Source organism: Cryptotermes secundus, unplaced genomic scaffold (genome assembly GCF_002891405.2).
Source record: "Cryptotermes secundus unplaced genomic scaffold, Csec_1.0 scaffold407, whole genome shotgun sequence".
Lineage (NCBI taxonomy): Eukaryota > Metazoa > Arthropoda > Insecta > Blattodea > Kalotermitidae > Cryptotermes > Cryptotermes secundus.
Window position 1 is genome coordinate 2,861,811 of NW_019741981.1, and position 25,445 is coordinate 2,887,255.

Genomic DNA, 25,445 nt, shown 5'->3' on the forward strand with positions numbered 1-25,445 from the left:
ATACGAGGTTGATGCATTTGTGCATGTCGTACTAAGCAAGGTATAAAAACAGTTGCTTTATGAGGAATTAGTTCGTACCATTGAATATTTGACGCAATAGACAAGGTGTCGCAGAAACCGATGTTGCTATAACCAAGTTTTACTGTACATCTATATGTGAGAGTGGATTAGAAAGTTGATTTAATGAATTTATTTCCTTCAGATCATACATAAAACCAGTATATTACATATACAGGATTGTAGTCTACCCCAAAGTAATTTTTCTAGATAATCACCATGGACATTGAGACTTTCCACTGTCAGACCAGTTTATTGATGTCATTTTGGAAGAACTGTGTGCCCTTGTTACTTCCATTATCTCAGAATCTAGTTTGAATTCACAGATTGTAAGATATTTCTTCAGTGGCCCAAATGGTTTGTAGCCATTCAGGCAGAATTGCTACTGTACGGTTGATGATGCAGAACGCCCAACAAACTTTTGTGTTCAGTTCACTGTTCATGAAAGAAACTTTCTGATCCACCTTTGTATATTTCTTTTAGTAGGAATTTTGTTGAGAATGTGAGCAAATTAGCTTGTGTGGCACATTGTGATGGTTGTCAGATGAAAATAAAAAAAAACTAATAGTTTATTTATCTGTCCACATATTTAGTGTACATCTAGACATCTACAGCAGACAAACTAACATACCGATGGATTTACATTTACATAGGATTTGGAGTTCTCAGAGCAGTGGTTATGAAGGGTTTTATCTTCTGGGATATAACACAATGTAATCTGTTGAAAGTCACCTGATGTTTCAAAGGAATATATTGCCACAATCTTCAGGGCTAAAGATAAGCCAAGCAACCAGTTTTCTTGCTTGGCTTATTCCTCATCCCTGAGAATGGAGGCAACATGTTCCTCTGAAAAATCAGTTGACTTTCAACAGAATCATGACGCTATATCCCTGACGCTAAGCGGCCTCCGTAGTCTAGGGGTAACGTTCCCACCTCATGACTCAAGGTACGCGGGTTCAAACCTGGTGGAGGTCGTGGAATTTTTAAGGGCGGAAAAATTCAGGGAACAAGTCCTCCGGGAGGGACTTTAAGCCGTGGGTCCTGTGTCGTAGATTTATGGCATGTAAAAGAACCTCATGTCTCTAGGCGACCTCTGAGCAAAATTTGGCCAAAAGTTTCCCGCCCAAAAGAGTTTCCAATGCCTCTGGTAGATGGGGGAAGTATTAGGTACCACTGCCAGAGGAGGGGGGACCTCTCTGACAGAAAGGGACTAACTATTAGATACCACTGCCAGTAGAAGGTTGGAACCTCGCTGGCAGAAAGGGGCTGATAGTAAGCACCAGTACCGGTAGGGTATGGAGACGGTAGAAATTAAAAGGGGGATGCACAATAGATCAATACTGGTCGCGGTGCATGGGGAAACCCACCCCCTCAATACTGAATATCCCTGACACTAGATCCCTTCGATTGACATTTAATGTAGGAAGTCAAATTCCTGAATAGGTAATCTTTGACTTTGATGTTAGCAAAAGACTTCACTTGAGAACAGGAGATTAATTTGGGTTTTAATTTGTGTTATAGAGAAGGTTCAGTTAAATATCTGATGCATACACTTGTTAGATACTGTAACGTGTTTTGTCTCTGAAGACATTTTGGATATGTCACGCGACAAATAACTTCACACCGTCTTGGATTTTAGCGAATTTATTGCACATTCGTTCTTACAATTACACAATTCACAATTACACCACTACAGCCATCTGCAGTATCACAGTCGCTTCTGCACTGACAACACAGAAAACAGTTACGTGATAGCTACCACTGTTCCATAATTCCGTGTTTACAGGCGTTGGTGGAGAACGCTGCTGAGAGTTGTTTATTGCTGCATAGTAGCCGCGGTGTCCTCTGTTATGTCACTGTGGGAAGTGCTGTTATGTCACCGTGGGGAGGGGGGTGTTTACTGGCCTGTTACCATAGCAGCGGCCGCGGCTCCTATACTGTTACATCACTGTGGAGGGTGGTGTTTACCGAGCGTTGCGCCATCCGCATCACAATACATTAAATATTTAAGTGATATTGATCTGTAATTGGAAATTTTGTCTTCATAGAAATGTGCTAATTATTAATTAGACAACTCATTGTATTATTTTTTTCCCCACAAGTAACTTGTAAAAGCCATCCATTAAATGTTAAGAAATAATTTACAGTTTTTAATCTTAGATTTTATCTGATTATAGGCACTGTAATTGAAATATTTATTCTTTGTAAACTGTGACTTTTTTATATTAATTTCACATTATGCAGGTAATTTTTTTTCATCCACTTGCCTTCAAATTTAATTTGATAGTGGTATTATTGCACAAATCCTGTCAAAGAATGTTCAAGTGGAATAGTATCAATAAAGATTCTGAGAAGTTGGTAAGGAGCATGAGGAGGGTGAGTATTTTGATTTGATAAACCAGATTTTATTCATCAGAGTGAGAGTGTTAAACAACAAAGTGCTGAAGGTTTGTTCAACTGTGTTAGTTTGAACATTAGATCTGGTGGAAAGTGATGAATGAAAAGCTTACTGAGTTGTACTTTTCATGTACATTATTAAAGTGATTAAATCAAAGAAGGTGAGATGAACACAGTATGTAGCATATGATGGGAAGTAAGAAATACATATAGAATTTTGGACAGGCAGCATGAATGAAAGAGTCCATATGAAAGATCTGGGGGCTCCTGCCAATCTACATGACATCACATCCCAGAGAACAGGAATCTTCTTCCACACTATATGGTATCACATCACAAAACGGTACTGTTTGCAGTCATGGCTGTGAGAACATGAGATTCAACATTTTGCTCTTCTGAAGATTATAAGCATTCTGTTCTACTTAATTATTCTTGATTTAGTAACCTGATGAAAACAATAGGAGATGAATACAGAGTCTGGAATTCCTTGTTCTGCAATGTCCCGCATTGCCCTTTTTGTTCTTCTCGTTTAGCTGCAAATATTCTGATTCGTATTTTGTTCTCAAGCTTAAGTGGTTTCATCATTAAATATCCTTTGAATAAAAATGTATTAGAGCTGGACTAACTGGAACTGCTCAGTATAATGACTACTGCTGGCTGGATGTCTAGGTTTGATTCCTGACAGAGGCAGTGACTTTCCTTTCTCTACATCCAAACTGGCACTAGGGATCATTCTACCTCCAGTCTAGTACACATTAAGAGTGCATTTAAGCAGAATGTGAAGATGTTCACTGACGTCCATATAGTGGTGGGGTCTAGAGTCCATAGTACATTACCCCTATATTCTCTACATCCTACCATGGCATGGTACATAGACAGAAGAGAAGGAGAATTAATTGTTACTTGTATGTTACAGAGTCTGCAACTAGTACGCAGTCTCTTCTCATTATTCGATGCTGTGGAAATTTGGTGCCAGAAGCTTCCCCAGAAGTCCGTACTCAGTTGGTTGAAGAAATCTGGAAAACTTTGGAGAACATTGGTATTTGCAAATAGTATTCCTTTATATGATTTTCGTACATAATCTGCCGTGTTGTTTGTACACTTCTAAATGCCCGTAAAACTTAGTCCCACCTCACTAGCAATAAAAAAAAAAGACTGTAAATGCATGCCCTTAACAGAACATGCACACAGTACCTTGCAGATCAACATCCACTCATACATTGCAGACTGCACCTGTGTGCATATATGCAAGAGACAGAGAAAGCCATGAACATTAAGACTATGTTTGGAATTATTAGTATCATGGAACTTATAATGGATGCGTCACACACAGTTGTCACCTTCATCATGAATAAACTGTGCACCTCAATTTTTGATCTTCCTCTCTTCACTCCTCCCCCTCTCCCTCTAAAATGAAGTGGCCAGGATGTGTGAAAAAATAAGATGTGCCTTATTTTCTGCTGTTTTGGAAATTTAGATGGGATAATAGCAGCCATTTCCAAAATTTATTCTTCTCTTGACTATTTTGAATTATATAGTTTTTAAAAACTTTCCCCCTTTAGTTATTAGTTTTCACTTGGTATAATTCCTAAACTTTTAAGAAATGTGTGTCATAATGAACATACAGTGTCAAGGTTAAGAGCATCTGAGCACCTCCATCTCCACTTCTTCATAATGTTGTTCTTAAGCATAATGATTTCATTTATGTTGGGTCTGTAGAGGTTTGTGACAATGGTTTATTATATGAGTATTATGTTGGCCATGGTCATTTCTCAGATATGTTTCCTTTTTTTTTAAGTTGGGACTGTCAATATCAAGACTATATACTATCAGATTTTAGGATGATTAATGAGTGTGGAGCAGCTGGTTGAATGAGAATTGGAAGAGGAAGCTGAAGTACGCAGTGAAAACCTGTCACTTTGTTCACCGCAAATCCCACATGACCTGACTTGTTATGAACCCAGGCTCTGGCCTGTTACCTGCTGGCCCATCTCCCCAGACCCTTCCCCTCTCCTCTCTACTGATTTCCCATGTAGCCCCTCTCCCTTCTCTTCCTGCTCTTATACAGCTGGTTTTGTTTGACTTGACATTAGTTTGTCTTCACCTGCTCATGCTGGTTCCTTGCTCGCAGATTTTCTTTTTTCTTCTACCCTGAAGATGGAGGTGATGTGTGCCCCCGAAAGGTCGGTTAACATGGTATCTACACAGCGCCACATCCCAGAAGATGGCTTTCTTCATAGTCACAGCTGTGAAAACCTCAAATCTTACACAATTCATACCTTGTTTATATTGCAGGAGTGCCAATGGATGTTAGCCATTACAATGCGTTGCTTCGAGTCTACTTGGAAAATGAACATTCTTTCTCTCCTGCTGAGTTTCTGGCAAATTTGGAACATAAAGGCATTGAACCAAATAGAGTAACATATCAACGCCTGATATCACGATACTGCCAACAGGGTGACATAGAAGGAGCCACACGCATCCTTGAATTTATGAGAGAGAAGCAGCTGCCAGTCAATGAGAATGTGTTCAATGCTCTTATTATGGGGCACTCACAGGCAGAGTATGTCAGTAAATAAAATACCTTATATACTGTACACATTGCATCTCCTGTATGAACAATGGTACATCATACTTGTGTAGGAAATCTTTTGGAAGAAAAGTACTGTGCAAGTTTGTTTGAATTTCCTCTTGGTGAATGAATACCAAAACTATGCTGGACACAGAATCTAATAGCTTTCTAATCGTGACCTAACAACTTGTCTCACTGATGATTACATACCCTCATTTCGATAGTAGATAGAATATGCAGTGAAACTACAGTAGAACAATTAGGGCTTGCAAGCAGGTCATCATTTTGGCAACAAGAACCATTGGAATAGTCAGTTGCTTGATGTTATGTGTGTGGAAAACCATTGCATAAAACATGGGTCATTTTTTTGGCATGTTTGCCATAATAAGTGATCCCTAAGTACCCAATACTCTTGTCCCTTGACTGCTGTCCTGACTCCTGTGGACATAGGACTCCTTACTATCTTAGGGAGTGTTGCTCTTGAATATGGAAGTCTGAGTGGCCTGATTCTGTTTCTCCCCAAAACAGTTTTTCTGTTACATTCAGGTTTGGCCCATTTGAATTCTAATTTTACTGTAAGTCGTCAGCTCCCTTAAAGACACTTCTGTCAACTGTCCTGCAGTAAGTTGTATTTAGTGTCATCCTTCTCTTCTCTATAAAAATTACTTATTAGCTGCCTTACTAAGCATTCATCAGAACTGTTAACTTTGCTTTTCATTGTGGCTTTGTTTATGCCCTGAAATGGTTACACTGCACAGATTGCATAGAAAAGTGAAGAACATATGAAAGGAAATGAATAGTTCATTCCCATTTTTTTAATATATTCCTATGTTTTTTGGTTAAAGTGATACGGAAAGTGCATCTGGTATCATTGGAGTTATGCAGCAAGCGGGACTGGAGCCTAGTGCTGACACATACACTGCTCTGCTCTGTGGCTATGCTAAGAAAGGTGATATTGATGCCATCACCAAAACACTAGAACAGTGTGATGCTAAGGATATACAGCTCCTAGATAGAGACTATATGGACATCATATACTCTCTTGCAGTAAATGATCATCTTGAACATGTTGATAAAGTAAGTTCATTTTGCTCAGCTTGCACCAGGAGTAGATACATATGGGGCTCCAGAAACATCTTAATTTTACCTGTTAATACCCAGCATCCATTCAGCCACAGTGTCACAATGTTCTTCATACTTATATTTGTATACCCAACAGGAAACACTGATTCTTGCTATCCCCCTGTTATTGCATGATGTCACTATCAGTGGAGACCCACAGAGAACACCATTCCAAGCGGTACTTCCATTGGTTGTGTGGCTTGACCTATTCCATTGTTGCATCACTGTTTATTCTTCCATAACCTAGTAATGGCTGCATCTTCAATTCCCCATGTCAATTTTTTTTATTTTGAAACGAGATATCTGCAACCGAGTATATGGATCTTAGATATTATGACTTGAAGATGAGGGAAATATGTATAATTTCAGGAGTGAATTTGTTGCAGGCATGACCAAATCCAGTCACTTTGGTCACTAACTCACAGCTGATATACACATTATTTTCACTAGCAATAAAAAGATTTAAGTCAAGTTTTTCTGTAACATGATATTCTTTATATTAATTAAACTTTATTTTAAGTTGATAGACCGAATGCGGCAGTCAGCAGGATACAATCAGGATGCTGTAAATTTAATCTTGCGCCTTGTAAACTGTGGCCATGAAGATCTTGGTTATAAGATTCTTCTCACAATGCCTCGGCCATCGCGTTCTGGTGGAGAGCTAGGACTTGTGGGATCATTCTTTATCCGTCAACTTGTGAATGCTAATAGGGTAAGTAAAGAATAAGAAAATTAATTTGATCTTGCACCATGTAAACTGTGGCCATGAAGATCTTGGATATAAGATTCTTTTACAACACCTTGGTCTTCTCAGTCTGGTGGAGAACTAGGGTTTTGTGACTTTATTCTTTACCTATCAACTTGTGAACACTAACAGAGTAAGCAAGGAATAAAAAAATAATGGTATTGCTCATAAATATATCTGTGTAATGAGATCATAATGATGGTGTGTGGGTTTATAGGAACATATTACTCCCATAGATTGCTGCACATGCTGGTTGCATATAGTAGTTATTTTTGTGAAAAATGCATATTTAGAGTTCTTTCTAAAAATCTGTATTTTGTATTTTTTCAATTTTATATGCTACTGTAGCACTCTTAAACATAATTGGGCCCGAAGTGTGCAGAGCCCCTAATTCTACAGATTTCCTCAATTCTGTGTAAGTCTATATGCTCTTGTATGAGGGGTAGGCCTTCTCGGCCATTGCACCGCGACCTACAGTGGTCTATTGTGCTTCTGTATGCTCTTAGATCAGTATTCACGATTTCATGTTCAGTTCTGTGTGCGTATCACCCCAGTGGTGAAGTGAAACTTAATTTTTTAATGTTCCTTAGATCTGCACTAAGTGGTTAGTTGCTGGCTTCCCACCGTGGTGGCCTGGGTTCGATCCCAGGTCTGGTCAACAGGGATTTGTGGTGGACAAAGTGGCGCTGGGGCAGGTTTTCTCTGAGTACTTCGGTTTCCCCTGCCAATCTTCATTCCAGCAATTGCTTCACAATCACCCTCACCTGTCATCTGGGGCTGGTACAATAGGCCAGAAGTGGTCACACTACAAGGGACTTAGTCCCATCCCACTAGCAATAAAAAAAAAGGTTTCACAAAAATTAACACAAGATTAAAATGTTGAAGGATGAACCAACTGTTAAGAATTTATCAATCTATTTCCTGTTCTACATGGTGATAACTTTGTTAAATTTTTAGGAGCCACCTAAAATATTAAGGGGCTTAGAGCTGAATGTGTGCTGTTGTGGCTGGTACATGTTCATGGCAGCCAAAGGCTGTTGACTGCATACTGAGTAAACATTATATCAAGCTTAGACAAATTCCAATTGTATTATTTATCAGTGTCAGCAAGATTGGCCCTGCAAAGATGGAATGGGAAGGGGTAGCAGTGCTTCCTATTACCTGGCTCATAAGCATTGAGTCTTTTCAGTTATCTCGCTGGCAGACTACTTCTGCTATCATCATACAGTTTTTCAAGATATCTGACAATTTAATTGGTCTGAGGGGATAATTTGAGTAATGTTAATGCGATGTTGTGTGGTATGTAGATTCCATGTTTTTGGAGGAACCTATCAACCAAACTACACAGCACCACATCCCAGAAGACAGTAGTCATTGTAGTCACCATTGTGAGGACCTCAAGTCCTGCATGAGCAATATTAGATTCCTGGATGTATGAAGATACAAAATATTTTCCAAATGGTTCCAACTTGAGTCTAAACAGTCACAAAAATATTTGATTTATTACAAAGCTTAGTTAATGTGTAGCATCATTTTTGATCTGTTACAGATTTTAATCCTATGGACATGACACAAAACTTATGGCAAGGAAATTCAGTAGAATATCTCATTCCTGTGCAATTATAAATTCAGGAAAGTCAGTTAATTTGTGAAAGAGAGGGCAAAGGAAGTAGTTTAGATCACCCAGTCACACTTTTTAAGGGATTTCCTTGTAGAATAAAGATCTGAGACTCTGTACACATCAGAATCCACGAGTTACTGCCCAGAAAAACAGAAAATAGAAATTACTATACGCCTTGAAGCTCATAAGAGTAAGTTGGAAGAACAAATGTAAAACGAAATAAATGTTTGTTCTCAAGAGATCATTCCAGAAATATTATGTGCTGTTGCTGAATTTCCAATATTAGCAACAGTGTGCCTAAAAGTATGTAGCCAAGCTGAATGAACAACTGAAATATGGTATTTAATGATTGTACACGAAATACTGTTTTAAACAGTTATCATTTGATTGTTTATAAAGTATTGTCACGTGTTGGGTATATGTCACATGACAAGTGACTTCATGCCTTATATGATATAATGAATTTATTGAACATTCGCTCTTACAATTACACAATTTACAGTCTCACAATTACTGCCCTTGGCAGTATCACTAATACATCTCCTGTAGTCACTGCCATGCACTCAGTACAACCCGACTCGGCGACTGTTACAATTCAACTGACTGGGTAATCGTTACTCACTAGTAACTGGCTCAATCCTCACTCACTAATCACTCACTACTGAATAGTGTTCGCTGCTCCTTATTTAGCCTCGGCACGGACAACACAGAAAACAGTTATGTGACAGGTACCGCTGTTGCCTGACGCTGTGTTTACAGGTGTTGCTAGCAACACTGTCAAGAGCTGTTTACTGCTGTGTAGTAACTAGCGAGCTTCGGCTCGGCTCACTTCAGCTCTACTCGGCACGTCACCGCAGGGGAGGAGCGCCCACCGAGCGTTGCGTGATAATGGAAAGGGTGGGGGTATGTGATGTCACTCATGAGACCGCAGAGTTCATGTGACCCCTACTTCCCATTGCTCCATCCACGTCACAGTATAGTACAGTGAAATCCATGTTTAAGGTTTTCATGGGGAGCACTGGAACACTAAACTGAAGGTAATATTAAATGGAGGAAATATAATGCCGAGATTTTTGACTGTTTGTCATTGGAATTTGATGTTAAATGATGGAAAAACCATAATTTGAGGAACATTATATGGCATTCAACTATTGGTTTTAATTGACATCATGTGTTTTGAAACGTAGCATGTAATCTCAGTGTGCCATGCCAGAAAGTGGCAACAAGCAAGAACAGGGTTGCTGTAGGAAACGACCTGTTGTATTTCGATTTGAAGTACAGTATCTGCACCTTCACATTATGTATTTCCCTACACAGTAAGTAAAAGCACAAGGTCAATCCTTGCTTTAGCATGCAATATAAGTTTTGGTAGTGGGAGCTAAAATCATTACACACTATCTTATATGTGTTAACCTTTGTTCTGTTATGAACTCTTTGATTTTATTTCAGCATGAAACAAAATCTTGTAAATACCATTTTCCCAGTACATGCTCTATGCCTGCTGCAAGCAAAATATAGCAGTCTTGAAAGGAGAGGCATCAGCATGAGATATTAACTCATCTGAATGAGAGGGCCCCCAAGAATTTCCCAGCTCTGAGTATGTATTGCAGTTCTGTCAGGCATTGAGTATTTTGTATTAATTTCAGCCGGTTGAGAAAATCATATCCATATGTCAAAAATTGGAGGAAGAGAATTTAAACCCTAGAGCAATCTTTATAGCAGCAGAAAGCAGTCTCCAGTCGGGGAATATTGATCAGGCTTGTGCCCTTTTGCATGTAATGAAAGAGAAGAACCTTCCTCTCAGGCAGCACTACTTCTGGCCTCTCCTTGCCAGCCATCGCAATGACAGGGACAGTAAGTATCAGGTACTGCTTTCATACTTGACACTACCTTGGAAATACCAGTAAAGGATTTAACATTCTATATTAAGAAAAAGTAAGAATTTTTGGGAGGAATTTATAATTCCTGCTAGTACAGATTCTGACTGCTTTAGATATAAATTTATAAATTTCAGATATAAATACACATAATGATCTAAATAAGAGTGCCGTCCAATGAAACATACATATATGAGATAGTTCATTTTACTATCTTTACATGTTTGGGCCCATATGGATTATTTTCAGAAGGCAGACATTAGAAGGAATTGCTTTAAAACGGTAATATGAAAGGGTTTTGTCTGTTATTACAAAATTATATGTTGTTATGAAATTTGATGTATGACAAAAATGTTATACTTATGTACACAGACATGAAAGATGTTATGTTTGTTAACACATAAAGATATTACATTCTGAATTTGTACATATATTTATATTTGTTGCCACACAGAATTTCACATGTCTAGCTCCAGTAGTTCATTTGTTATCACTATAAAACCATAAGCTGAAGGCACATTTTGTGCAAGTGCCATGTTGTTTTAAATTTGAATTCGAATTTATTTATGTTTTGTAAATCCAAGTACAGGATGACATCGTAGGGTATGGAACATGTCAAGTACAAACACATAATATCTATACAACAACAGTTTTGCTTAAAAAGTTAATATTATACAGTATTAATAATACCATGCTAACTGGATACATACAGCACAGTCTGCAAATAAGCAAAATGATACAGTAACATGCTTGAGAATACACTTCAGCTCTGATACTAGTTACTGTTTACATTGAAATATTCATCTATGGTGTAGAAGGAGTAAGTAAGTAACATTTCAATGCTGTTTTAAAATGGATAGTATTAGTAGTTGCTTGTGTGAGACTTTGAGAGAGACTGTTGAAAACTTTGCTGCAGAAGGAGAGAACTCCATTTTGATATAGAAATAGATTTGCCCGAACACGAAATGTTGGTTTTATAAAAAACTGGCTTTATTGGTCCAGTGGATTTCATTGCTGTTCAGTATACAGTAACTACCAACAGTCTACAGAGCAAAAGTGGATTTCTTTTCCAAGGTAACATAGTCAAAGCCAATTTTATATGAGAAAGTATGTGCATGGGAGTACGATGAGACAGTACATCAGCTATTCATAGACTTCAAGAAAGCCTACGATTCAGTTAGGAGGGAAGTCTTGTACAATATTCTGATGGAGTTTGGGATACCCTTGAAACTAGTTAGGTTGATTAAAATGTGTTTAAGCGAAATGTATAGTAAAGTCTGTGTAGGTAAACATTTGTCTGATAAATTTCCTATCCAAAATGGTCTAAAACAAGGAGATGCTTTATCGCCACTCCTTTTCAACTTTGCCTTAGAATATGCAACCAGGGAAACCAGGTGGGACTGAAACTAAACGGGACACATCAGCTGTTGGTCTACGCCGATGATGTGAATCTACTGGGTGATAATGTAGATACCATAAAGAAAAACACACAAACTTTAATTGATGCAATTAATGAGGTTGGCCTAGAAGTAAACACAGAGAAAACCAAGTATATGTTACTGTCTCGTCACCAAAATGCAGGGCAAAATCATGACATAAAGATAGGAAACAGATGTTTTGAAAATGTGGCACAGTTCAGATATTTGGGAACAACGATAACAGACGGAAACCTGATTCAGGAGGGAATTAAGAGGCGATTGAACTCGGGTAATGCTTGCTACCATTCAGTCCAGAACCTTTTGTCTTCTCATCTATTGTCCAAAAAACATAAAAACCAGAATATACAAAACTATAATTTTGCCTGTGGTTCTGTATGGGTGTGAAAGTTGGTGTCTGACATTAAGGGAGGAACATAGACTGAGGGTGTTTGAGAACAGGGTATTGACGAGAATATTTGGACCAAAGAGAGATGAAGTCACAGGAGGTTGGAGAAAACTGCATAATGAGGAGCTTCATAACTTGTACTCTTCTCCAAGTATAATTAGAACAGGGGTCGGGGAACTTTTTTACTTATTACCCCAAAATATATTTATTTACGCTGACGTTACCCCCTTGATTTGAAAGAGAGAAAATCATAGATTATTCAAATTCAAAAGGTTTATTGAATCTATTTATATGGAGAATACAATTATAAATATAAAAAGTATAAAATAAATGCGATAAAATACGAGTAAATTAATATCCTCATTATGAAACAAAAGGATTTCTTAGAAATTTTTTTTCACTTCAGGTTTTGGAGAAATGATGTTTCATTTTTAATACAATAACATCAAAATTGGGACAATTTGATGTCAGAGCAATTTGCATACTGTCTTCGGGGTCCAGTCNTACAACCCAACTGACATTATGTGACTCAAGATCTGGAAAGTAATCATCGAACCGCTTTTTGAGTTTGGTAAGATGCCTTATAACTGTGTCCTTGATGTTGTCAAAAGTAATATTTTCACAATCTTCCAAAAACAAAGCCAACCTTGAAAAGGCATCAATCTTGTTTTGTACTGCTTTCTGTCTCCAATATACTCGTAAAAGCGTTGATCCAAACGCTATCGTCCACAACATGCTGGGTGCGTTTATCTATAGTTTAGTGATTTAGTTTAGTGATGACGTCACGCTGCCATGATGGACTCTTTAAGCAATTTCCATAGCAGCCGTTATTACGGATGGTTATATGCCGGAAGAAAAATTTCTGTCATAACAAGGAACGCGTTTTTTATACAATTTCATTTATGTGTATTGAGTCATCATTACCCCCAAGAATTTCATTTTTACCCCACTTGGGGTAATTTACCCTGGTTCGCCGACCACTGAATTAGAATGATCAAGTTAAAGGGGAATGAGGTGGGCAGGGCATGTAGCATGAATGGGGGAGACGAATGCATATAGGATATTGGTGGGAAAGCCAGAAGGAAAGAGACCACTGGGAAGACCAAGGCATAGGTGAGTGGACAATATTAGAATGGATCTTAGAGAGATAGGATGGGATGGTATGGATTGGATAGATCTGGCTCAGGATAGGGACCAGTGGAGGGCTCTTGTGAACACGGTGATGAACCTTCGAGTTCCATAAAATGCTGGGAAATTCTTGAGTAGCTGCAGAATTGGCGGCTCCTCAAGAAGGGCTCAGCTCCATGAGTAAGTAAGTAAGTAATTTGATCCTTTTACACATAAATTTGATTTTGTGTCAATTTTTACTTTACTCCTTTTGAATGGTTGCAGTTGTGCTGGATATAGTGTCCCGCATGTGTACGCAGTTCAACGTAATTGTTGGAGGAGAAACATTAAGAGACTATGTTATTCCCAGCTTGGAAAAGACTTCATCTGATGAAATAATATGGGATCTTAGAAATGCTGGAATTACCATAGCAGCAGCTGCAAGTGCTCTTGTACATTATCGTCTTAATATGAACTTGATAGCAGAAGCTGCCAGAATTGGTAAGGCAGGCAATAACTTCTATCTCGTCCAATTTATCATTGTGTCCTGATTTTGTTTTCTCTTTTCCCCAATTTGTCTTAGGCTAATTGTGGACAGTTTTTGCTTTCAAATAAATGTAATATGGGAAAGTGCTGTGATTGTGAACAAAATTTATCTCAAAATGTTGATGGATTTACACATTGTGAACCTTATTGAAGTGGGTTTTGAATGCCATTTGTCTCTTTGCATATCTGTATTGATGTGAGCCTCATTGGAACCTGAATAATTGGACAGATTTTCTTCATATTTGGTGTTTACAAGTTTATTAGTCATAGGTTTTTGCCTGGTGAATATGAATGTTCTAGCTATAAAGAATAAGGGCCCTTCAGATTAGGCCCAAAATACAAAATGATGATTTTCTCTTAAATGGCTGTAATGATTTTTGTTAAATTAGTAGTTTATGGTGACCATTTCCCTAGATAAAGCTGTGTAGGTGGTATCTTGAAGTATATAATGGTAAGTGCTCTAGTGGCCCAAATATATAAATTATCATATTTGTCAGATCCAGCTCTGCTTGTTGGATGAATTTCATTGCCATTTGTTATTCAGTAACCAGCAATGGTCTACCAAGTGGCGGTTTTGTTTCCAAGGTAACATAGCCAAGGTCAATATATGAAAAGCTATGTGCGAATGTCATTGAATTGACATTTTTAATCAGAGTCTCTGTGGGACTCTGTATTTGGATATGACTACAGGCCAGTGAGCCTAAAGAGAAAAATATTTATTATTCAGAGGTGATCAGTTAATTGCACATTAAAACATTAATTCATGGATATAATGAATGACTATCAGTTTATGTTTTATTCTGTTTTCATTTCAATTTTTTGGACAGCAACTCGGTACCGGGCCTACTACTCAGCATCATTATTAAGAAGACCTCTGGTGCAGGCATATAATCATACTAAAGACAGAGATTCATTTGTTGCCATTTTGCGCCAAATTCATGACAGCGTTGACAGAGCAGTGCTTGCAGATGAGGACTCAGCTGTAGTAGTGCCAGAACGTACAGAAATAGTTGGAAATTTTATTCTGGATATTGCAAATGTTGGTCAGAACAGAGTGGCGCAGATTGAAGCAATATTGCAGGTAAAATTTGTTGCAATTAAGCCATGTAATACATGGGCCAGTGACATTATTGATTGAACTTTTAATGGGAGAAGAATTTTAATCAAGGAACGTTAAATGGGGGTTTCATTGTATTGTCATGTATTTAGGGTTGTGACTATTAGACAGGGTTTGGATTGGATTTATTGCACTTATACATGCAACTCATAACTACAGGTAGTACAGCTCTGTTGCTGTTGATCTACACACTTTACAGTTTATCATTACACACACACTAGGGTTCTCAGTTGTCACTATTTGTATCCTGGCTACATAGTTCAGCACAGTAATTATACTAGTTTCATTGTAACTGCAGCATACATGAATTTTTTTTTTTTTTGCACAGCCACTGGGATTCAGTTCCAAACATAAATATTTCTGTTTGCCATAACTTCCAAACATTCTGCAGCCCACCCAGTCTCCTATTCTTTTGGTATCAGAGACTTTCTATACGAGCAAAAGTGCTCCAGCATGAAGCCGAACATTCACCATCATGTCATTCCAAAATTAAGAATGCATAGAGCTACATTTGTATTGTGTTGTGGTTGTTAAGCACTGTGAGAACTTTACCTTTTACTTGTATTTATTATATAAAGTATTGGGAAGGTTTTTTCAGGTTTGAACACTTCCATCATGCATCATAGTATTATTTTCCAGGGCTTGGTAGAACAGGGACTTTGTTTGAGTAACAGTTCTGCAGAGCGTCTACAAGAGAAGCTTGGAGAAGAATTAACTAGCCAAATATCAAACCTCCTAGGGAAATTGACATCCGGAGAACTTGTTCCCACCACATTGACGAGACCTTCAGCACTACCTCCTGTTGCTGTAGTGAGTAAACCAAATGTGAAATAACAGGGAGAAGACATATTAAGAATATCATAGTTTTTAAACTATGTCCATGTTACAGAATGTTCTCCTATAAATTATAGCTATGCACCTAGTTACAGATTTTTAGTGGCCTGTCCAAGAGGAACCCCACTTTGTGTGTTCCATTTATGCATGTGGTGCTAGTAGGTTAGCCTTTTCTGGGTATTTATGTTTTAGGTGAGATTTTATTACATTAGTAAGGTTGGGTCTTTTTAATTTGACCCATCCTTGGCTCAAGAGGTCATCTTCCAGTTGTGTGTAATGTGCACACACTTCCCAAGATGGACAAACAAAGTATAGTAAAATACAGATCCTCATGTCTAGCACTGGCAGGCATGACAGGATAAGAAACAAATCACAGGACAAACAGGTTAAGGCAGACCTACACTAACATATGTAGGGGGAGCCACTACTCTGCAAATGAGTAGGCATGAGTGTGTGTAATGCAAATGTAATGTAACTTGAATATATAAGAAAATACAGAAGTATTACTGATAAGAAAAGAACATAAAACATCAACAAAATAACTCAAAACTGGAAATATGAAAAGTGTATCGATATCAGTTAAACAGAAACATGTGGTGTACATGGCTGAAGTCACTTGCAAAATGGTATATCGTTAACTTGACTGCTTCAACAGAATCTGCTCATGCTGGTGTTATTTGCACAATGTTAAACAGAATGAGTACATGAACTTTAAATACAAAAGGGAATTGAATTTTCAACGTGCCTAATGCAAGAGGATATACAAAACACAATACAGGCTTGCTACTGGCCTCAAATGTGTTCCACAGCCATAAGGGCTGACATACAAAACTTCCATGACAGGCGGTCAGGAATAATTCAAACAAAACTACATGTACCTTGTCACAAATGACTTACTTACAGGAATGCCATATACAAATGTACACACACACACACACACACACACACAGGCAAGGGCTGTACCCATCAGAATTCTCAGTAGACTGGAAGCAGAATTTAAATAAAATCAACATGCCATACAAGAAAACATTATTTTGAAGACAGAACAAGGCACACAGCAGATCACTAGTGTCTCGCACAGAAGAGGGAGACCTCATATCACAACAAGAGCAGGTCAAGGTGAAAGGAGACAAGAAAGTCTGTGATTGGTCTGGAAGGAGTCATGCGATGAGATAGGAAACAAGGATACCACTTGGAAAAAAGCATGGAAATGACTTGGTACATGGTTGAAGCTACCAGAGGTGCAGCAACCAACAGTGAACCAAAGAGATCAGTTTAATNGTGTGAGTGTAACAGGATGCTGAAATATAATATTGTAGATCAGTTTAAATTGTATTACATTTTGCCATGTTGGGAGGAACAGAGGGGTTTATTTTGTGACATTGTCACTATCTCAAACTATGCAGGATTGAATGCTAGAACAATTAATGAGTAATAAATTGGAAAGTATATTTAGGAAAGCAGTCATGGCCTAACTTGAGGAGCTATCATATCATTTTCCTGGAGAAACTGATAAAAACGTTGAAAACATCAACTCAGGATGGTTAGAATCTTAGCAGAGACTCAAACTGGACACCTCCTGAATACGAGTCAGAAACTTTACTGCTTGAATGAGCTTGTTTGGTGCAGAGGGTTAGGATTTGTTTATTCCTGTTATGCTGACAGTATTGTAGTAAGAAGAAAGCAGTCTTCTGGGATTTGGCACCGTGTATATGTGGTGTTAACCGACGTTTCGGAGGAACGTATCGCCCCCATCTTCAGGGTAGAAGAAAAAGTATAAGAAATCTGCAAGCGACAACACCGTGAGAAACNCGTGAAAGCCTCAAATCTTACACAGTATTGTAGTACATTCATAAAAGGGAAACGTAGCACAAGACAACAGGAAGAACAACCCATTACTTCCAATGCACATGCGCATAGAGGGGACCATATATTAAAAAAAGTAATAGCAGAAGCACAGCAGTTTCCTTGACTGTAACTTTAAGCACTTGATGATGACTATATTGGTCAAAACACAGTGAAAAGCTTTTAAAAGTTAGAAGTTATGTAATTTGTAAAACTTTTAAAGTGAATAACATTTAATCAGTTTTATAGAAAGATGTGTTGCATGTGAACCAATAACATTTGATACTGAGTGATGTGCAGCAGGATGCTACAATTTAATATTTATGGTTGAAGCTGTGGAGGCATTCTATGTCATGCATTGGCAGTGTCAACAAAATGTTCTACACTAAATCCTCAAAGTGATAGCAGCAGGTATAAAATTTGAAGTGAGCGGACAGGGATAAGATATACTGTATTACTTCAAATATGAGATGCATATTTCTCACATTTTTCCCATTGAAATTGATGAGGTGCATCTTAAATCTGAGGAATTATTCACCAGTTTGCGAACTGTCCTCGAGTTAGCCTTGAGCAATCAGCTGAGTTTTATTCAAGTTTAAATGATACTTCACTTCTTTAGAAATGGCAGGATCCTTTTAATTTAATTACATTAGGAAAAACCAGGGGCACGTGGTAGCGTAGTTGGTTGAGGCACTATGCTACAAGCCAGAAGGTCATGGGTTCAAGTCCCGATGAGGTCATGGTATTTTTTTTTTTCAAGTTGACCTAAGCCTTCCAGCCGCACTATGGCCCTGGGGCCGACTCAGCCTTTAACAAATGAGTACCAGGAATTAATTAAATAATTTTCCTGGGGAGTAAAGCGTGTCCGCTGCATAAGGCTGACAACCTTACCGCTATCTTTGAGCCGATTGTCTAGATAATGTGGGACCCTCAACATCTCACAATCCTATGGGCCTTCACGGCCTGTTAGAGGGATAGCTTTACTTTTTACTTAGAAAAAACCAGGGGTTAAATAAAAAGTAATGAAACTGCTTTTGTATAACCATTTAATTATATTGTGACATGTTGCGCAATGGAGAACCCCTCCTTACTCAGCAGCACCGTGGCAACTCAGGCCACAGTGACGTGGCGGATGAGTCAGCGCTCCCCTCCCCCCCTCCGCACGGTAATGTAACGCGCAACGCGCGGTGACATAAGACAGCGCGAGGTAACAGCGTTGCTAAGCTATACGCAAACACGGTGATGCGGTACCACTTCCTACTGTGACGTGCACACAACAGGCAACAGCGAACAGAATAAAAGCCGGCTGAGCGGTAAGCGTGAGTTAGTTGTAATGTGGCCATCGCCGAGTTCTCAGTTCGCAAGTTACGAGTTACAGACGCGTGTGCGAGAATCAGTGATAGTTCGTGGTAACCAGTTATATTTGGAGTGTGTAATTCAGCGAGACTTGTATAGCTCCCGCGCTATTAATACGTGAAGACTCTTGAAGATAGTGTTAAGAAATTTTGTTGTAGGGTTTGTAAAGTGTGGAAATCCGTAACATTGTTATCATTAATTGTAGCCGATACTTGTAGATTGTTAAATAAACCAGTTAACAATCTCTACGGCGTCTTCAGTTACCCAACACGTTAATATATATAGGCTTATCAGATTTTTCAAAGAAAATGTAAACCTTTATGGATAGATCACAAAGACTGTGTTATTTTCCATGGCGAACCATTTTTACAAGACCTTGAGTAAATCATGCACCAAAATAGTGATTATAAAATTTTGCAGTTTGTGTGAACTATACAGTAGAATATAACAAATGATAGAAATAGCGTTACTAATGTTTTGTTNAATCTCTACGGCGTCTTCAGTTACCCAACACGTTACAATATATAGGCTTATCAGATTTTTCAAAGAAAATGTAAACCTTTATGGATAGATCACAAAGACTGTGTTATTTTCCATGGCGAACCATTTTTACAAGACCTTGAGTAAATCATGCACCAAAATAGTGATTATAAAATTTTGCAGTTTGTGTGAACTATACAGTAGAATATAACAAATGATAGAAATAGCGTTACTAATGTTTTGTTTTCAGGATGAGGAGCATTTGCTGAAGACTAAAAAAATGTTAGAGGAAAGAGGTGAACCAACTCGAGGAATTAAAAAGCAACTTTTTTTGTTATACTGCCGCAACAAGGATCTTGAAAAGGTTGAACAAATAATGAAGGTAATATATTTCTTACAGCTGTTGCTCATTAAAATTCACTGAGAAACTAACTACCTTGTAACAGTCTTTGTTTTTTAGACGGCAGTTATTCAGAACACATTGAATGGGGGGGAGGGAATTCGTTGACCAAGAGAGAGAATATACATGCTAAAGAATGGTAAAGTATGCCGTGCTTGAGAGTAGGTGGCATCACTTCTTAATGTACTATGCAGAAACCTCTGATTACAAGCTTTTAGCTGTTAAATAGTGAAAATTCTGTGTCAGTATTGCAGATAGTTTTTAGTATAGATTTTTAAAGTTCATAATGGTATGTGCACTACCATCAGTTCCCAGGTGAGTAAAGAGTGTGGTACAACTACTAGTACAGGATTTGAAGTGCTAGATGAAGACTTACTATGTACAGAAAAATAAGACGATACTTATACTGGGCTTTGTCTGGGAACAGAAAAGAGTGTTCACTAAATGAGGGTACACCAATAGGATTTCAGTGTAGATGCTTGATGCTTCTTCCTCAGAAATATAATTCTTAAATACAGTTTTAAAAATTTAGGATTGAAAAGTTTCCCCAACCCTGGAAGAAGGAAAGTTTATAGCAGGTTTTGTTTCTGAATGGTTAGCACTATTTTTCCCCCTCTTATCGTTATTTTGTAGATATCAATATGATTATTACCAAGAGACTGGTAAACTGACTGAAAATTTATGATTTTCCGTATTTCCTCGTGGCACATGATGTATTAGCGCATAGGTCACAGTAACTTCCACATTTGTGCAAGTTCATATTTCATAATCTTCCTGCCATTACACTTTATGTAACCTGTGTAGCTGAAAATGTGCCATTAAATAGATCAGAACTCAATCAGTACCTATCTTGCACTGAATTACAGAAGATATGAATGGAATATAAAAATCAGAATAATTTTGTTGGAAAGAAAGTTGTTCCTATGCCTAAGAACTTGGTGGAGGTGAGTGGTCAGCTTCTCACTTCAGCTGCTTTACAAGCAACACATATTGGTTTTATTATAAAAGAATATTTAATAAGTCCTGTCAGATAAGCTGTAGAGTCACACAGCTTTACTTTGCTTCCAGGAATTGGAAGCAGATAATTTTGTGTTTACTGGTGGCATGTATGCACTGCTGTCAGAACTGTATGCTCATCATGATAAACTGGAGGAGGTATGGACCACTATAAAGAAATTAAAGGAGAATGAACCAGACTTTCCAATGGACAGCATGAAGATCATTAAAATTGTTACTTTGTTGGTAAAAAATGACAGAGTACAAGGTAAAGAATATTTGTAGAGTTGATTTCTTGTTTTCTCTCTTACATTTGTAAGATTGTCATCTGGCAGGCTCGAAAGCATAGTTTTGTTTTGCATTCTTAGAATTTCAATAAACATAATCAGATTACACTCCACAGCACATCATCTAATTGTATTTCATCTGGATCGCTCTTTTCTTCATGTGATTTGAAAGTGATAAAAATTTCACAAAGTTTTCAATCATAATATTAATTTATCCATTTTCAGACATCATGGATGCATGGCCAACTTTGTTTTGTTTGTTGTCAAGGCATACATAATCTCAAGATTTTGTTTTATTGTATCACCAGAGAATATTGCATGATTAAACATTCAAAAACTGAACAAAGAACATTCAAAAACTGAACAAAGATAAAGTAAAACACCTGTTTTTAGTGTTTCTTCTCTGAGCAGTGGATTTGAACACTAAACTAAGGAAACTCTTAAATGTAGGTCATTTAACACTGGAATTATTGACTTCGAATTGTTTAAATTTAAGACTAAGTGAGGGGAAAATATTAAATCGAGGAACATGAGGTGGGAGCTCCTCTGTAGTTGCAGCTACTTTTCATATTTGGAGGCAGTTTCCACTGTTCACAACTGAGGATGCTCTGTGGTATCACATACCTCACTTAATATGCTTAACCAAGAAATGAATGATTTAGGAGAGGAAACTTCTGCAACAGTGGAAATATAGTCAAACATAGCACTTATATTGCTTATCAAGAGTTCATTGGATTTAAATAATGCAAAGAAGTCTCATTTCTCTGGTTTCAGATGCAGTGAAATTTCTCAGTGAGCAGTCAGGAGATCGTAAGTTGGAGGACCGATCATTTCAATACAGTACATTGTGCTGGCGACTCCTTAATTCGCTAGCAGAGCAGGGCAAGCAGGATGATCTGAAACAGGTGTTTGATGCACTTGTCAAATATGAGTACATTGAGCCAAACAATGTTTTACTTGGTCCACTGATTAAAGTTCACTTAGTGAGGCAAGTACTTAACAGTGCTTTCTCAGTTTGTGGTGTTAAATTGATTTCTGAATTCACTTATAGCTGTACATGTCTTCAGTATCCATCCTTGTTAACATTATGGTGGCCCTTAGGGCATAGCTATGAATTGTATATAGCCTTTGGCTGTGAAACGTTAGTGGGGTGCATGCAATGAGAATTGCAATATAGGATTGTTTCTTACTGCATTGTTCACAAAGAAAATGTGAGTGTGAACCCAGGCACTGAAAAAATCGTCATGGCAAATTGCATACCATGACAGAAACATAAAACTTGCCCCATAAAGGCATATATCTTGAATAAAAGAAGATAATTTTGTTTGTGGAGTAAATATGTGTTTATATAAAGTTTTACTACAGTAAATAAGGGAAGGAGAGTAATATAGCTGGAAGAAAGACTGGATTAAAATGTTCTATTAAAACAATTTCCTGTAATTATAAATTTGTGTAGTACAGAAAAAAATATATGTCATATTCATCCACTGTCAGAGTGAAAGCCGGACAAGTATATGAAGTCTAAGGTGAAGACTAGTCTTAGGGACATGCTGTTCTCTCATTCACATCTTGTCGTCCTAGATGGTATTTTCCTACTAAGTTTTCAAACCAGAATGTTTAATTACTGCATATAATACACAATTTATGTTCTCTGATTTTTAAACAAATTTGAGAAAAATTGAAATATATTTTTACTTCCAAATTCTTATCAAAAAGACTGCCTCCAGATATGGAGAATAGCTGTGAATATATTGAATAAGCAGTTGCAGACAGCTGACAAGGGGTGATCCTCCAGCTTGGGTGTTGGGCATGGAGCTAACAACACTTCACTATACAAAATAATCTTGTTCACAAGAATCCTTGGACCTGGACAGATTTCTTGGATAAACGACCTAAGCAAAAGAAAATGTGTATGAGATTTGGTACTTGGAATGTACGAAGTTTGTATAGGGACGCTTAGCTCAGGGCAGTGGCAGAAGAAATCTCAAAATATAAGTTAAATTTAGTGGGAGTGCAGGACACCAGAAGGGACGGAGGTGGCACTGAACCAGTGGGCGAATATACATTTTCCTATGGAAATTGAAGTGATAATCATGAATTAGGTACAGGTTTTTTTGTACATAAGAGAATCATATCAGCAGTTAAGAGGGCAGAGTTTGTTAGTGATAGGATGTCATAATACTAAGAGGTTGCTGGTGTGACAAGAGCAAGCTCCAGCAGAATACAAAATTGATCGTATGAAGGACAGGTTGTACGAAATCTAGAACATGTATTCAATAAATTCCCTAATTACCATATGAAAATTTTGTCTGAAGATTTCAATGCCAAAGTAGACACTTTCGAACCAATAATTCAGAATTCGAGTTTGCACGAAATTAGTAATGATAATGGAATTAGAGTTGTAAACTTCGCCACATCCAAAAATATTATTGTTAAAAGTACAATGTTCCCACATCACAACATTCATAAAATTACTTGGACATATCCTGATGGAAAGATGCACAACCAAATTTACCATATTTTGATAGGGTGGAAACAGCATTCAAGTATACTTGATGTCCAGTTGTTCAGGGCAGCAGATTGTGATACTGACCGCTGTCTGCTGGTGGTAAAAGTTAGGGAGAGACTGGCAGTGAGTAAACAACTGATGCACAGTGTTCATATGGAGAAGTTCAATCTCAAGAAATTAAACGAGGTATAGGGTAAAGAGCAGTATCATGTTGAAATCGCAAATAGGTTTGCAGCTTTGGAAAACTTAGACACTGAAGTGGATATTAATAGAGCTTGGGAAACTATTAGAGAATATTAGAGAGAATATCAAAATTTCTGCCAAAGAGAGTGTAGATTATGAATCAAAGAAGCATAAGCCATGGTTCAATGAAGGATGCTCAAAATTGTTAGACCAAAGGAAACGAGCCAAATTGCAATGGTTACAGGATCCAAGCAAAATAAATGGTGATAATCTGAAGAATACAAGACATGAAACCAGCAGGCATTTCATGAATAAAAAGAGAGAATACCTGATAGACAACATTCATGACTTGCAATGAACAGTAAGAACAAAAACATTAGAGACCTGTATAGAGAATGAATGACTTTTTAAGTAGGGTTACAAATCTAGAAGTAACTTTTTTTTTTATGGGTAGTAATAAGGGACTAAGTTCCTTGTACTGCAGCCACTTCTGGCCTATTGTACCAGCCCCAGATGCTAGAGAGGGTGATTGCGGAGCAATTGGTGGAATGAAGATTGTCCGGGGAAACCGAAGTACTCTGACAAAACCTGCCCCAGCGCCACTTTGTCCCCCACGGTGGGGAAGCCAGCAACTAACCACTTGAGCTATGGCATGGCCCATTGTAGAAGTAACTTAATAAAGTATGAGAATGGTGATCTGCTTGCAGATTCCCATGACATTTTGAATAGGTGGAAGAACTACTTCTCTGAGTTATATAATGTACTCGTACATACGATATGTGATGTTAGGCAGATAGAAATACATACAGCTGAGTTGTTAGGATCTGATCCTAGCCCTTTCGAGTTTGAAATTGTTGTTGCAAAGTTCATAAGGTATAAATCACCAGGTAGTGATCAAATTCCAGCAGAACTGATTCAAGCAGGCGGTGAAATATTACGTTCTAAGATCCATAAGCTAATTAACTCTATTTGGAACAGAGTTGGAAGAGGTTACCATTCATAATTAAGTTGTAATGTATTGGTTTTTGCCAGCAAACAAGAAACTGGCTCATTCACCTTTAGTCTGCTCCTCCTCAAGGAGCTTATCTCCAGGTTTGAAGTACCTAGTCTCGTATACGCATGTTGATCCAGTGAACTTCCTCCTTAATGACTCATTGAACACCACATTATGGTGACACCAGAATGAAGTTTGAATCTCAGAGATTGTGTGTGGTGTGCTCATGACAGCGAAGAAGGAAGGAACCAACCTACTGCTGCTTTGATTGTGAAACTGGTTTGTGTTGAAATGGTTGCTTCAAGAGTTGCCACACAGTTCTCAGCTTTTAATTGGATTCCTCATTCTACATATGTATATATATTTTGATACAAATGAGGTAGTATTGTGCTGGTCACGGTAGCCGAGCGGTCTAAGGCATGCACTGTCTTTGCTCGCTTGGAAGCCGGGATCGTGGGTTCGAATCCCACTCAGGGCATGGATGTTTGTGTGCGTTTTTCTGTGTTTGTCTACAGGTAGAGGCCTTGCGACGAGCTGATCACTCGCCCAAGGAGTCCTACCATATGTGTAAGATCT

General features: G+C 37.9%; 1 protein-coding gene across 2 annotated transcripts in view; it reads left to right on the forward strand.

The window, feature by feature from the left end:
- LOC111872927 (leucine-rich PPR motif-containing protein, mitochondrial) overlaps nt 1-25,445 on the forward strand; it is a 62,090-nt gene that overhangs the window by 6,278 nt on the left and 30,367 nt on the right. For both annotated transcript variants that reach the window (XM_023867220.2, XM_023867221.2), the window contains exons 3-13: nt 3,371-3,493; nt 4,750-5,017; nt 5,872-6,103; nt 6,669-6,860; nt 10,161-10,368; nt 13,608-13,823; nt 14,696-14,949; nt 15,625-15,795; nt 19,751-19,882; nt 20,969-21,164; nt 21,958-22,171. In XM_023867220.2, the coding sequence (XP_023722988.1) occupies nt 3,371-3,493; nt 4,750-5,017; nt 5,872-6,103; nt 6,669-6,860; nt 10,161-10,368; nt 13,608-13,823; nt 14,696-14,949; nt 15,625-15,795; nt 19,751-19,882; nt 20,969-21,164; nt 21,958-22,171 (2,206 nt within the window). The remainder of the gene's footprint in view (nt 1-3,370; nt 3,494-4,749; nt 5,018-5,871; nt 6,104-6,668; nt 6,861-10,160; nt 10,369-13,607; nt 13,824-14,695; nt 14,950-15,624; nt 15,796-19,750; nt 19,883-20,968; nt 21,165-21,957; nt 22,172-25,445) is intronic.